Raw genomic sequence first — 14,297 nt, forward strand, 5'->3', positions numbered from 1 at the left:
TTTTAAAATGTACTGCAATTAAATTTGTGAATGTATGTGTAAAATATCCCAGAATCTGTGTATACTCAGTGGTGGAGTACTCGGTTTTGTTACTTAAGTGGAAGTACAGACACTCGAGGAAAATAATAAAACTATTACCTGAAAAAAGTAAACATATGAAAGCACCCATTTAAAAATATACTTAAAGAGAAAGAAGTAAAAGTATTTTGCACACATTTTGGGATATAATATAGAAATAATAAAGCTTCAAACTGCAATTTAGATTTGATTTCGATAAATTGTACAACCCTAAAAATAGTAAGCCTTAATAACTAACACATTTAACAGCTGCATGTTTATATGTATAATACAAAACGTAAATAATGAATAATATAATATAAGCTCAATGCCTTTTCTTAATCTTTTAATATTGGGGTTCAACTTATATCGCTCTAGTCCCGAGGTCTTCTGTTGCATCTCAAACCTGGTCAAACGTGATTGTCCAGTTAGATCTGTTTTTTTTTCAATGACACAAGTGAAACGAAGGAGCTCATTGGTCACCTATGATTTACAAATAAAATCTGATTTATCTCACCTCAGATTAACAGAGTTTAGTACTTCGCACACTGATTCTGCAGAATGGACGGACCATGCATGTCCCTGATTGGCTAATCCATCTGTCAATCACGGCCATTTGAAAATGGGGATATTCACCAGTGACTAGACTCACATCTTCGTAAAGTACTGAAGTATGTATTCTGGATCTCAGGCAAGAACAAAGGAAAACTGTTACATTTGATTAATGCTGAAAACACCAAATGCACTCTCATTGTTGGAGCTATAACAATAGTGTTAAAACTCTCACTGTGTAAATATTCATTCTACTGAACGATAGAGGAGAAGTTCTGTATTTCACATTTAGGGCATTAAAGAAGACATGGTGGTTAATGTGTGCTGGTCATTTATATGTGTCCTGATTTCTGTTGTATTAATAGAGCTACATTCTCTCATAATATATGTACCTTCACAAATATACTTCTTAAACTCATTGTTAACAGTAGATGGATTCTCAATGTGTATAATCCAGATGGTTAAGTATAAAGTTTTGTACAAAATCATTATAAAAAGGTCTCCCTGAGGCTTGTTTGAACTGCAGTGGAGCAGAAATAGCTTTGGATGTTATAATATGCTTTTTCACAAAGGAACACTGTTCTCTGGTGTCTGCAAAGCAACAGATGGCCTACTTGAAGATAAGAAAACACATTTCCAGGAGGAATACCTGTAAAATTACTAACCCACATACACTCCAGCAGCTTGTCAAAGTTACCATTGAAATGCAGACACTAAAGCTATTCGATGGCTGTGGAGGAGAATTACATCAGCTCTTACAAACGACACATCAGGGGTGACTGGTCTGCCAAAAAACAATATTGTAATTTTCTTGAGATTGCAATTTAAATTTAAATTTGATCACATTCATACACTTTCATTTTATCTTTAACGACTCTCAGAAAGGTTAACTAAGGCTGTGTTCACATTTCTTCTGGTTTGACTGCAAAAATGAAATAAATATCAAGGTCAAGCAAAATTGGATACTTTGGTGCCACAATCACAATTTAATAATCTGGTAATGAACTTCAGACACGCACCTGCAGCTGTTTTTAATGTTTTATATGAACTTGTATAATTACTTGTTTTTGTTTTTTTTGTATTGTATTTTGAACAGGGCACCCATAAAAAAAAAGTCTAAGTGCTCTCACTGGGTTCCCCTGTAAGAATACAGATAAAGAAAGATCCAGTTTTAGTCCTGGCTTGGTCCTGGTCTAGTGATCAACAGGAGGAGTGGGTGGGGTCAGGTGTCTGTGTTTGAGCATAGAGCTGCATTAAACAAATATGTACAGAATCTAATTATGACCAAATAACCTATTGTCACCAGGCATGTCAAAATTATTCAGTTAATCAATAGTTGTGACTATTCAGGTCACAATATTATCATAATACCAACAACAAAAATGTCTAATCAATTTATATAGTAACATATTAAATAGTGATGTGACGTTCGTGAACAAGTTGACTCTTTTGAACGGTTCCTTAACGTGAATGGTTGGAACTAGATCTCATTTTTTAAAAGAACTAAGTATTTTCTTTCCAATTCATATTCATATTCATTTTAAACTAGTTAACACTGAAGTGACACAAGAATCAGATCAGAAACAGAGCAGGTGCCACAAGTGAGAGCTTTCTGCACAAAAACAGACTTGGCATCATAATAACAGTTTTAAAATGATTATTTGTAGTGCAGAGTTTTATTTAGATTTTCTTTATTTTAAAGGGTAAATGCACTCTCACTCTCAGTTTGAACAATTTTAAACAGGTGTGTGTCTAGATAATTTCTTTCTGTGATTAGTTTGTAGATAAAATTAGTTTTCACATTATCTTCTGTCATATAAATAAATAGTAAAAGAGCTTGTCTTTTGAACGGCTCTTTGAAGACAATGGATCCAATAGATTTGAATCCCACAAAGCAGCCAAAACTCCCATCACTAATATTAAACAGCGGCAACGAACAAAAGTAACAGATTTCTCGATGCAATTAACTGTTAAACTGTTATGTTTCTTTTCACAATAATTGTAACAATAAAAACTGGATATTGCGACATCCCGAATAGCCACCAGTATAACATTATGATTTCACTTTTATCATCATATCACCCACTATCACTACACAAACATCATTAAACACCATCTTACCAGCTCACCTCCTGTCTAATTCTGTCCCTTTCACTCACCCTTAGGTCCCCATTAGCCAGGTGTGCGGCGGCGGGGTAGGAGGCATAGATGGGCTCTTTGCGGTAAATCTTGATGATGCTCCGATCTTGGATGTCCCTCACGTCCTCCAGTTCGTAGAAAACATTGCGAGCCTCGTCTTTGATCAAAATGGCTGTGTTGGGTGACTTTAGCATACCCGCTGTTAGCTTCTGGGGGAACATGTGCACAATGAGGGCGTGGAGGGTGTCCATGCTCGTCAGCTCATGGGTGATGTGCACACGCCTTGTCTCGTCTCCATACTGTAGGAATAGCACTCCTGAAATGTTATATGGAGAAAGTGTAAGGTTAGGGAAAGACTTGGGAAAAATGTATATGGAATGTTGTATTGTAAGCAGGACTGTGCAGTGGTCTTGGACAGGAGTTTACAAATTAACCAAAACGTTTAAGATGTATATAGGAGTCTGGACCTCTGGCACAGCATTGGTCCTGATCCGGCAGCTAACAGGCTAGCAATGTCCATTTATATATACAATTTATGCCACCAATTTAATAGTTTTTGTTCAATTCAGTATAAACATGAGATTATTTTTTCATTTTTATTTTAATATTCAGTTAAAGTTAAATTTTAATATAATCTGGTTTGGGCTTCAGTAATTAAGAATTTGGTTTGCTAAGTTGTTATTAGTCAACAAATGTAACATTTTGAAATAAACCTACCTAAAACCTTTGCACAGTACTGCACCTTCGATTCCACCCAACACGTGTGTAATCAGACAATAGAATATCTGTCTGAATGTGTGTAAAGATAAACAAAAGTACAAGGAGCCAGGAATAGGGAAAAACAATAAAAAAACATCCATGCTTTCGTTGTGTGTTTTTAAAAAGGTCTGATGCCTGACTGACCTGAAAACTCATCTTCATATCGAAGGACAAACAAAAACAACACACAGCAAAGAAAGACCAGTGATTACAGATCAGAGAAGTGTTACAGTACAAGAGCAGAAGGGAGATAAAATATAGTATACAGTAGTAGTGTACATTAGTCAGATCAGCATGTACTTCCTCTAAAACCGCCCCATAAATCACTGTCACTTATGTTTACAACCTCCCGTTACTCCCTCTGCACTTGATGTAGGAGCACAACGGGATATTTATGGCTATCCTCACTCTGACCGAGGGAGAAGTGAATGCACTGCAATACACAAGACCGATTTCCATTAAAGGCTCATTATATTCACTAGAAACATCAACAAATTTAAGCAATTTCGCAATATTCAGATCTAGAAAGAAGTAAAAATTTATTATAAATCCATTGAAATTCATATTTAATTGTTTCTCCTATTTACAATGACGTTTTGAAATATTATGAAACTTTTCTGAAGGAGGGTCGGTCAAATGCTCGTCTACATGGAGATGTTATTGCCTTTCTCTGGAATCATTAGGAATAACATATCTGTAATTGAATAAATGCAAACTAGATCATCTCATCCTCATATGTACAAGAAAGTGATGGACCCTTCACCAGAAAAGGTACATAGTGTACCTTTAAAGAAGACCTACTGTGCTTATAGTAGCTATAATCTATGACACCCAAGGGTCATTATGTTATAATTTGCACATTTTAAATCACATTATTCATCTAAAATGACGCATTTGAAAACAGTGGTGCCCCAACGGTGTCCGTTTATGGCGAGCTGACGTCACAGATCACATGAGGATTTAAAAAAAAAAAATTGTTCCAAAATGACTATGCAACGCTGCCGAATCTACATGTATCATTCCAATACATAGTTAAAAGATCCAAAAAGTCGATATTGCACAATTGGTCTGCTTTTCCAGGCAAAAAAACAAAACAAAACCAACTTGATTTTTACTATAAATTGTAACCTTGATAGCAGAGTCAATAAACCTATACTTATTAAGCGACTAGGGTTGCACAGTAGCAAGTTTAAAATTGGATTATTGCCAATTTAAACTTCTATGCATCAAGTGGAGGGAGGTTCCTAAATCCAAGGGTATAACAAAATAATACATAATAAAGTTTTGTCTTTTTACCCCCAGTTTGTCTAATACTGAGCAGCTCTAGGGTTGACTGAAGCTCTGCAGTCGCTTGTTGATATTCACCTGGAGATCGGAGCTTATTCTGGCTGGCGGAGCGGGATAGCGGCAGGCTCTGACGGAAGCGGTTCATACGGTTGAAGCCGATGGGCATGTCTGCCTCGGACATGGTCTCCAGGGATTCAGCCGAGGCGAAGGAGAGCTTGGCGGCCTGGTCGGCGAGCCCGGACTGGGTGGATTGGGAGTGCCTTGGACTGCGACTCTGCGGGGGGTGCAGAAACAAGGACACGCATTTTGAGACTGAGAGCAGAGATTTAGGCAGACAAAATGGATTTTCACAGGGATTATTTAGTAAGTCCAAGAGGAAAACAGACAAAAAGAGACTACAAAAGGAACATAATGAGATTAACAAGACCTTGACAATGCTTCTGCAGGCAGCCATTGCTTTCCACTTATTAAAGAATATTCTATGGTTTTTGTAACTGTGGTAACGATGCCACAAGTGGTACTCAGGACATGTTTACAGTTCTGGGTCTCTTTGGGATTCATTTTAGCTGCAATTTTGTTTTCGGCAAGGATTTTTTCCAAGTATATCTGATCTATTTGTTCCGCGGCAGTGCAGTAATACTAAACCAAGACAAGATTTAGAATTGAGCTTTTTTATTGACTAATAGATTAGTGTTGTCAGACTACTAACTTTTTCAAACTCTATTACTATTACTATTCTATACACCAGGGAAAAGGCTTCATACTTAATATTACAATGATGAATTTAAAGCTATTTTCTTAGACGGGTCAATGTGAAAACTACCACTTCATGACATCACAAGGTTGAATAAAGCATTTTGAGCTTTGGAGATGTAGAAAGACTAATAATAAAGGTTTACTCATGTCACCATGTGTGAATGAAACAAAACACAATTCCGGGTATGTTTTTGATGGGAAAACAGCAATCTAACACAACTTAAGCTCACAAGAATCAATTCTGTGTAATGTAGAACCTTTAATATAGATCTAGACCATTCTAACACTATATGAAAAGGCTTAAGACATTATGTGACTTTGTTCAGCATCAATACTTGTTCAACTGAATATCTAGGTGATACTATGACAACCCTTAATTGGAGAAAAAAAAAATGTGCATAAATTGTCCCATGGCTAAAACACTCACATTCCACCATCTTAGGAACCAGTTAGAAATGAGTAAAAGTATGCAAATCTCAGTCAGTGTCTGTCCCTTGTCCCACTGGCCTGTATTCATGTGCCTCTCCCTAAAAGACTGTCAGAGCGAGTGGGGTGCAGCTCACTGAACTGTCTCCCTGATCCCCACTGCTCCTCTCCTCTGGCTCACAGCTTTCTGTAATGAGCTCCCAGAATACCCAGAATGCCTTGTGTTGACTGTTGTTGCGCGGGTTGACACAGTACAGTAGCTCTGGCTGGTTTCTCTCGTCTCCAGACAGTCATTTCCTGTTTCCTGGATGTCTGTGGCAGTTTTGTGAATGTATTTAATTACTGAGACGTTAACGGAGGTGGGACAGAAGGTCAGTAATATGAGCATCCCAGAAATAATATGTGCATGGTGTTTATTCATGATCATTAATTTGCTGTGGAATTTACAATAATCCAGGGACACTAAATTAGATTAACTGCAGTGGGATAGATATATATAATAGAATATATCATTATTAATATGAATAATGCAATAAAACAAAACTACACACTAAAGGTAGATGGGCCGTTATTTGGACTTTTTAGTCTTAAATCTCCAGTATTGGCCCATATTTTGGTTTGGTTGATCTACTGCACAACACATCCAACTCTTACACAATCTCTTTTAGCACTGGGAATATATAGCAAGTACAAAACATAGCACTGGCAATGTTGTGGTGTATAAGTGGTGTATTTAGTCGATTCTTTGGTCAGTACTGCCTCAGTCAACCACATTTTGTATTAGTTTATTAGGGTTATAAGAATTTCTATGCACAACAGCAGAAAGGAAGGCAGTGAATGAGTTTTGGGAGTGACTATACAGCTGCTGTTTACGATACGTCTGTTGTATTTATGTAAGATCCTAATAATTTCAAGATTTTTTTGTCAGTGTTCATTTGATTAAACCATGCACAGGGCGTGTCTTTAGATGATTAAGAATTTCTTTACTTGACTACAGTCCTACAGCTTTTCTTTCCATTTGGCTTGGGGTTGGTTCATGATCCACTAATACTTTTTACCCTTTGAAGTCACATTTTTTATGAGCTACAATTCAATGTTTTTTTTAGATCATAGACTGTATAAAGAAGTGAACTAAGTGAGTGTGATGTCACCCATTGCGTTCGGCTCCAGTCAAATGAAGGTCTGTCCATTTATATATACAGTCTATGATCTAGGTTGCCATAAAGGTTTCGGAATTCATCTTAAAAATTCCCCATATGTTGATTTACGCCTGCTATGAAACAATCGATCCGAATGCCCTCTGTCATTCCCGTTTACATTACAGTAGAAGTATTTTCAACCACACAGGCCTTATGTCATATCATGCATAATGCAGCTTCACCCAAACACAGAAGAATAGCTGGGGTGTCCGGTGATCATGGCAGTCGTGTCCGGGCATGCACAGGAGCGGATGGTGACAGATAACCCCCACAGAGTTTCTAATGGGGTCATTTATCTAAACTGTGACCACAACAACAGCAGCAGCAGTGGTTAACTGCTGCTTAGACTGAGGTTCAGAGAGGGAAAACTGCAGTGTGTCAGATACAAGGCAGACGACTACAGTGACACGGCAAGAAATTCTTACTCGAACTATTATAGGTTATAGATTTTCAACATTTTTCACTGAATAATAATTTAAATAATGTACAAAAAAGGCATTAAAAGAAACAATTTTGTGTTTATTGCAAAACAACAGCAATAAAAAGAAAAACATCACAACTCGGACTGAGGGGTGGGAAGGAGGTACTAAGGTCTTCAATGAGGGTTCTCACTTAACATGTTAATATAGAGGCTTTTTACAATGGCACATATCCCCACCCTCCACCCCCTACCATGTTTGTTTGGCTGTTTTAAACCAGTTTAAATGTAGTTAGCCCCTGTAGTGATTTATAAAAGCTAATATGGATTTTTTATTATTTTTTTTACTGGAGCCTTATTTTGAACAACATTGTAGATTGGATGTGCTATGAAAGTCGGGCAAAAATCTTTGGGGGAGCTGTGTGGGTGCACTGATCATTCTAGGGGAGGCTAGTGCCCCCTCAAGCCCCCCGGCGCCGTCCCTGCTTTGACAACTTGAAAAGACCTACCAAGGCACTGTTGATATCTTAAAATAATATATAAGTTCACTACTTTAGGGAATGACTGCTTTGGATCATATAAGAGGATAATTATTAAACTAAAGCTAAAATAACATGTTTCTTACATTGCAAAAAAACATCTATATCCTGATAATAAATACTTGTTTCAATAGGCTTCGATAATGAAGAAAAAACACACACAAATGACATAAGTAAGACAAAATCTGGTCTGGTGATGTGGTACTATTAAAGAAACAACTATATATATATTTTTTTTATTGAAAATGAATTTGTGTAGAATGTTTTTATAAGTAAAGTGGTATGAAATTGTACTTGGTATGAATATTGAGTCCGGATGTTATTTTGCTACAAGGGTCAACAAAAAAATCTGGACTCTTTCTATGTTATAAGTGTGATTGTTTTTCATCATAATTTACAACTTCTTTCAAATTATCAAAGCTTTAGAGCCAGTGACCAGTAGGGATTTATTTTGGTTTGGAAGGGAAACACTTATCATGCCGTCCTTCTCAGAAGCAGCACGTAGCTTGACTGGCAAATCCAGAATGATACATCTCTCTATTCTTCTTACAGATTAATATCAGTCTGGTCCCGCGTCCTCTGTCTCAAGCTCGGTCAAACATGATTGTGCAATCAGATTTGTTTTTTCAGTGACCCATGAAGGAGCTCATTGGTCACCAATCATTTACAAATAAAATCAAATTTATCTCACCTTTGATTAACAGAGTTTAGTGCTTCCCTCATTGATTCTGCAGAAATCTGCCATGTTTGTCAGCCCCTTTATTTTTTCCGATATTGACTGACCATACATGTCCCCGATTGACTAATCCACCTGTCAATCACTCCCATTTGAAATTGGGGAGATTCACTGGTGACCAGACTCACATCTTCATTAAGTATTGAAGAAGTGTGTGTTCTGGCAAACAAGTAACAGCTCCAAAGAGACTTTCATCTGAAATATTCTAACACAGGCTGGATTTATTTTTCAATCAGTTTTTATTTTACATTGACAGACCCAAGAATGACAAAATATGTACTTTTAAATACTTAAAAACCTTTTGGCTTTATGTCATTAATCAAATACGCTCGTAATTCACATGCAACATGTAATATACGCAATCTCGAAAACAAATCAATATCGTGACGCATATATCTACATAAGCATCCAATTGTGGGGAAACTGTATGGCTGCATCCCTTGTCCTAGTGATGAGCTAATCATTATACAGCCTCTTACTCAGCTCGCCTGGTGACAACATGCTTCAAACACTGATAACCATATTTTTAGTGACATGAAAACTTTAAATAACCTCTTTGCAGCATAATTTTTGCATTGTAAATAAATGCACTTGACACTCCATCTGGTCGTGCATCTGGTGGAGACAAACATACCACCAATAGCCTCCTTTGTGGAAATCTGACACAAAACCTGATTCATTGCTTCTCCTGGTGGTTAGAGATAATAGGCTTTTTAAATACCATCATCATATTGCATTACTAAATAAGACATGTGACAAGGTTCTAAGCCAAGACAAAGACAACACTCACACTTTGCTTGGTCCTGATTTGACCCTTCACTATTTTCTGATCTATGTTATAATGTTCTTTCCTCATCACAAACAGACCTGAAGTTGTGTTTTGTTTCATTCACACATGTTTAACACACATACACCTGCATATTTAGGCTGAGTCCTTCTCTCAAACTGAAAGCGCTCTGTTCCACCTTGTGATGTCATGTGGTAATACAGGAAGTGTAAGTAGTCCAGTCCTGCTGATCCAGTGCAGGATAAGTTCTGGTTTAGTTCCATATTTTGAATTACAATTTATTTTTTTGATCATGGCTAAAGCTCAAAAACATTTACCTGATAAAAAGATAATTTTGATGTGGTGTGAATGCAGTCTTATACAGCACTTATTCATATTTGACTAAAACAGATCTAAAACTAGGCCTGTCATGATAACAAATTTTGAAGCACGACATATCGCTAGAGAGATATACAGCGATAAACAAATATTAAAACTATTTTATGCCACCGACACAGTAACAATAATGCAAGATAATCCCAGTAAACCATTTTTAGATAGACATCATCATTATCATTCAAAGGCCTGACCAGAATGAACCAATAATCAGCCATAAAAGTGACTCTAGAGCTAAAAAAAAATTCATATCACCACAAAAATACCCCATATCTCCCCACTTTTACAAAGAAACTGCACACACGATACATACTGAGACCAAAATATACTGTTCCAGCTTTCATATATTGAATGATAGGTTGATATAGCAATTATTGTGACAGGCCTATCTAAAACATCCAGACAATAACCTAAACTAGGTCCAAAACTAATCAAGGAACTCCATATCAAAAGCCTGACTTCCTAAAGTTACACCAGAGCTGCAGCTTGAAATTGTCTGTATAGCTGTTTTATAGCTTGGAGATGTACTCATTACTGTGGAGAATTCTATACTGTTTAAAGGCCTGTCAAAAGAATGGGAAAACGTGGGAACAGGATGATCTTACAGCAAAGAAGTGAGAGGGTTGGAAAGCAGGGCACAGCAGCCTGACAATCGGCCTAAGGCTACAAACTGCATTAAACTTAACGTGACCTGCTGTTTTTGTTTCCGTGTACTTGCATGCAATATGAAGGACACATACCCGGAGTATAAAGGTCAAGATGTGTTTTTTCTGGGTTTAGAGAGTAGATTTTGTATAGGAAATAATGATTTACCAAAACCAAATAAATACATCTGAATTATGAGAACATTTTGAGGAAGTGGCATTAGTGGTGGCATGTTGTTTCTTTTGAGTTTTACAGGGCTACAATAAGGTCTGCGAGTACTAAAGTTTATTTATTACCATCATTACAATGTGGTAATGTTGTTTTTGGACTCAAGAAAAAATACAAAATGGATTTATACACATTTTCAGGAGCCTAACAAAAACTGTGGGTTAATACTATCCAGATTTTTAAACACATAAAAATATACTTAACTGAATAAAACCAATTCAAACATGTTTTTTTCTGAGTAAAAATTCAAAATGACAAATTCAGCAGTACTTCTATATGAAAGACTTGTTTACGTTAATCTTGCATTATTCCATTATTAGTACTGGTGTAGGCCAAGTGTACTTTTATTGGACCTTTAATAAATGGCAACTGGTCACATTTTTATACAGCGCTTTTGCACCTTCAAGACACTCAAAGAGCTTTACATCAAGTAACCACTCACCCATTCATAAACACATTCGTATACAAGTGTACACAGATATCAGGGGTGAAGGGAATTAAGTGTCTTGCTCAAGGACACGATGGCAGCATTCATCTGTAGGAGCTGGAATCGCACTGCCAACCTGTGGGTCAGTAGATCTCACTGCTGAACCAATGATGTTTTTATGTCAAGAGCAGGATTCAAAAAGCCAACCCACAATCTTATCTGGGTTACTCATTGTTCGATCCATTTTTGTCCCAGATAGCCCTCTAATTTTCGAGCACAACTGATTGTCCTGTTTTAATAAAAGATGATACTTCGAACCTGACACCAAACCAGTTACAGTAATTCTAGGTAAAATAATCTATAACCTGACAAACTAAAGCTGTGTTCAAGGAGATCCGAATCCTAAAATCTTTCTTCCATGTGTGTCTTTTTTCCATCACTTCTTGATATGAAATGATGTCAGCAGGAGACAGGTCAAAAGCTCCTGTACGTGCAAATGAATCAACTCTGTCTCTGGCTCTAGGGGAAAATCTGAGAGACAGGTGTTAAATGGCAAAATTCACAATCATCACACCTATTCTACCTTCCATCATTTTCTAAGCTTTTGTCCTCGCAACAATGCATTAACCTTCCTCGCGAGATGGAGCCTGTCCTTGGTACTATTTTTGATATCTCTCTTTCTTTGAATTGCACTGATCGGGTTTCACTTCATTTCTTCCTGTGCCACTTACAAAGCTGTGTGCATTCTACATAGTTTTCCTGCTTGTCTGAGGTTACACCAATATCGGGTGGCATGGGGCTAAAAAACATTCATTTGTGTGTGTGTGTATATTATATATATGTATTCAGGAGAGGTTTTGACATTGACCTACTTAGCATGCCAACAGAAGGGCAGGGTAAAATGCAGAAAAAAAAGTACATTTGAACATACTCATTTGAACTGGTATCAAGACACATAAATTGACATAAATATATTGGCCCCACCAACACTCACACACCACTTTCATACCAGGCAATGTGGATAAAGTGCCTTGCCTAAGGACACAACAAATTCTTGTCAAGATGATTTACATCTTGCATTGTATAGTAAAAGCTGCTAATTTATAAAAACGGTAAACTATAATCTATTCATTTTACATAGCATTTTCTCAAGTAATAACCACTGACACTGCACATTGTTACTAAGAATCATGGGAAACTACCTGTTAACTATCCTAGACACTTGACACTCTCGTGGCGCATTTTCAAGAGTGCCAAAAACACAATTAGTTGGCAGCGCTTTGAGGACTGTAAGGAAACAACTGCATGACAACTTTCCCATGCAGACTAAGTGGGCGGGGTGAAAGTTCAAACTAAATCATGTTCCTGACTCATGGTTTGATATCTCTTTAAAAGGAACAATATTATTTTTGAATTGAAAACTAAATCGTATTAAAATGAATGCCTTGTATTATAAATTTAGTATTAATGTTGCTATTGAGTAATTTCCATAGTACTTTGACCTACTAGACCAACAAAGAACACAGGTAAAGTTTTTGGGTCAAGGGATAATAACAATGTTTCATAATGTACTGGCATTGCACTTATGTTTTTAAAGGGCCTCTACACTTTTTGCAAGTCATCGTTTATTCACTTTTCTTTAGCCACAGCTGCCCTGGGGTAGACTGAGGAAAGTAAGGCTGAAAATGTGCATCACCAATCCCTCCAACCCCGTCCAATCACCCATATTACATTCACACATGGGCATTGTGGGTGAAGTGTCTTGCCCAAGGACATATTAACTGAAAACAGAGCTGGATTGGAACCATCAACCTGACAGAATGAGGCTAAAGAGTACTTATCTGAACTTAATGGAGTTGCACAATGAAGTGGTTCGCTAAGCTGTATTTTCTTAAGACAAGTCAGTACAATGTCTAGACAAATGCAGCTGCTCCTGACAAAACTTCTCAACTTTTCTTGTTAAAAAAGGGTCTATTGTGTTTGTGTCTGCTCTGGGGTTATAATCTATGCCCCCCGTGGATCATTATGTTATAGTTTGCTCGTTTTAAATCGCTACATTCACCTAAAACAACTTAATAAAAGAAACATGTGAACAGACTTTAGAAAACTGAGGTGTCCAGTGGGAGCTGACGCCGCTGTAAACATCATCACAACAAAGAGCCGTGTAGCTGCTTTCACTTCTGATAGATAGATGCACGTCATGCTAGCGAGAAGCAGATTTTTTTTCATTTCCACCAAAATGACGAGTCCTACGCACATCACCGATTAAGAAAATTTAATTGGAGAACAAAGTAAGCACGTCACAGTGGGCGTTTGGTGAAAACGGGAGTTGATCGACAACATGGCGTCTTGAAAATAAGCGGTTATAGATCACTCCAACATGCATGAATCACTCCAAAAACAAATCTAGGCGAGGGGAAACAACTATAATATGGTTAAAAGCTCAGGAAAGTCGATTTGGCAGAATAGGTCTGCTTTAATAAAAAAGCAGCAAATACATAAATGAATGTGATCTTTTTGTGAGAGCAGTTCACAGCCACTATGATTATTTTAGTCAGTCCAACTGCTGCCTGGACACACAATCCCCAGGCCTGAAATGGTCTTTATAAAGAGTTTATCAATGCGTGGTAGAAATTGCTTGCAAATTGCTTTGAATTGTGCATAGATGCAATCAGTCTTCCTAGAGGCAAAAGACAGACAAAATGGCGGGAGATGATTGTCGTGAGAACTGTCAATGATTTGCCTGTTTGATACATACAAAGAGCAAAATGGAAGCTTGAAACTGGATGGAAGGTTTGATCCCGGAAAACTAATTTACAATCCTAAATAAGGTAGATACAATTAATGCTTCTGCAAGGTTGATAAAGGTCTGGTTTGGTCTATGGCGGATTGTTTAGCAGTTACCATGGTGGCACAATACACACATAAGCAAACACAACCTGGAATGCTTTTAGATTATCTGAAAAC

At 37.2% G+C, this 14,297-nt stretch overlaps 2 protein-coding genes across 2 annotated transcripts in view; both read right to left on the reverse strand.

Moving 5' to 3' along the window:
* LOC117374337 (apoptosis regulator BAX-like) overlaps window positions 1–14,297 on the reverse strand; it is a 240,471-nt gene that overhangs the window by 33,020 nt on the left and 193,154 nt on the right. The gene's annotated exons all lie outside the window — the stretch shown is intronic.
* Window positions 1–14,297, reverse strand: part of srcin1a (SRC kinase signaling inhibitor 1a) — a 123,251-nt gene that overhangs the window by 31,342 nt on the left and 77,612 nt on the right. Inside the window, exons 5-7 of the mRNA XM_055223802.1 lie at window positions 4,873–5,068; window positions 3,652–3,663; window positions 2,769–3,064 (exon numbers count right to left, since the gene is read on the reverse strand). Of these exons, the coding sequence (XP_055079777.1) occupies window positions 2,769–3,064; window positions 3,652–3,663; window positions 4,873–5,068 (504 nt within the window). The remainder of the gene's footprint in view (window positions 1–2,768; window positions 3,065–3,651; window positions 3,664–4,872; window positions 5,069–14,297) is intronic.

The sequence above is a fragment of the Periophthalmus magnuspinnatus genome, chromosome 8 (genome assembly GCF_009829125.3).
Source record: "Periophthalmus magnuspinnatus isolate fPerMag1 chromosome 8, fPerMag1.2.pri, whole genome shotgun sequence".
Taxonomy (NCBI): Eukaryota; Metazoa; Chordata; class Actinopteri; order Gobiiformes; family Gobiidae; genus Periophthalmus; species Periophthalmus magnuspinnatus.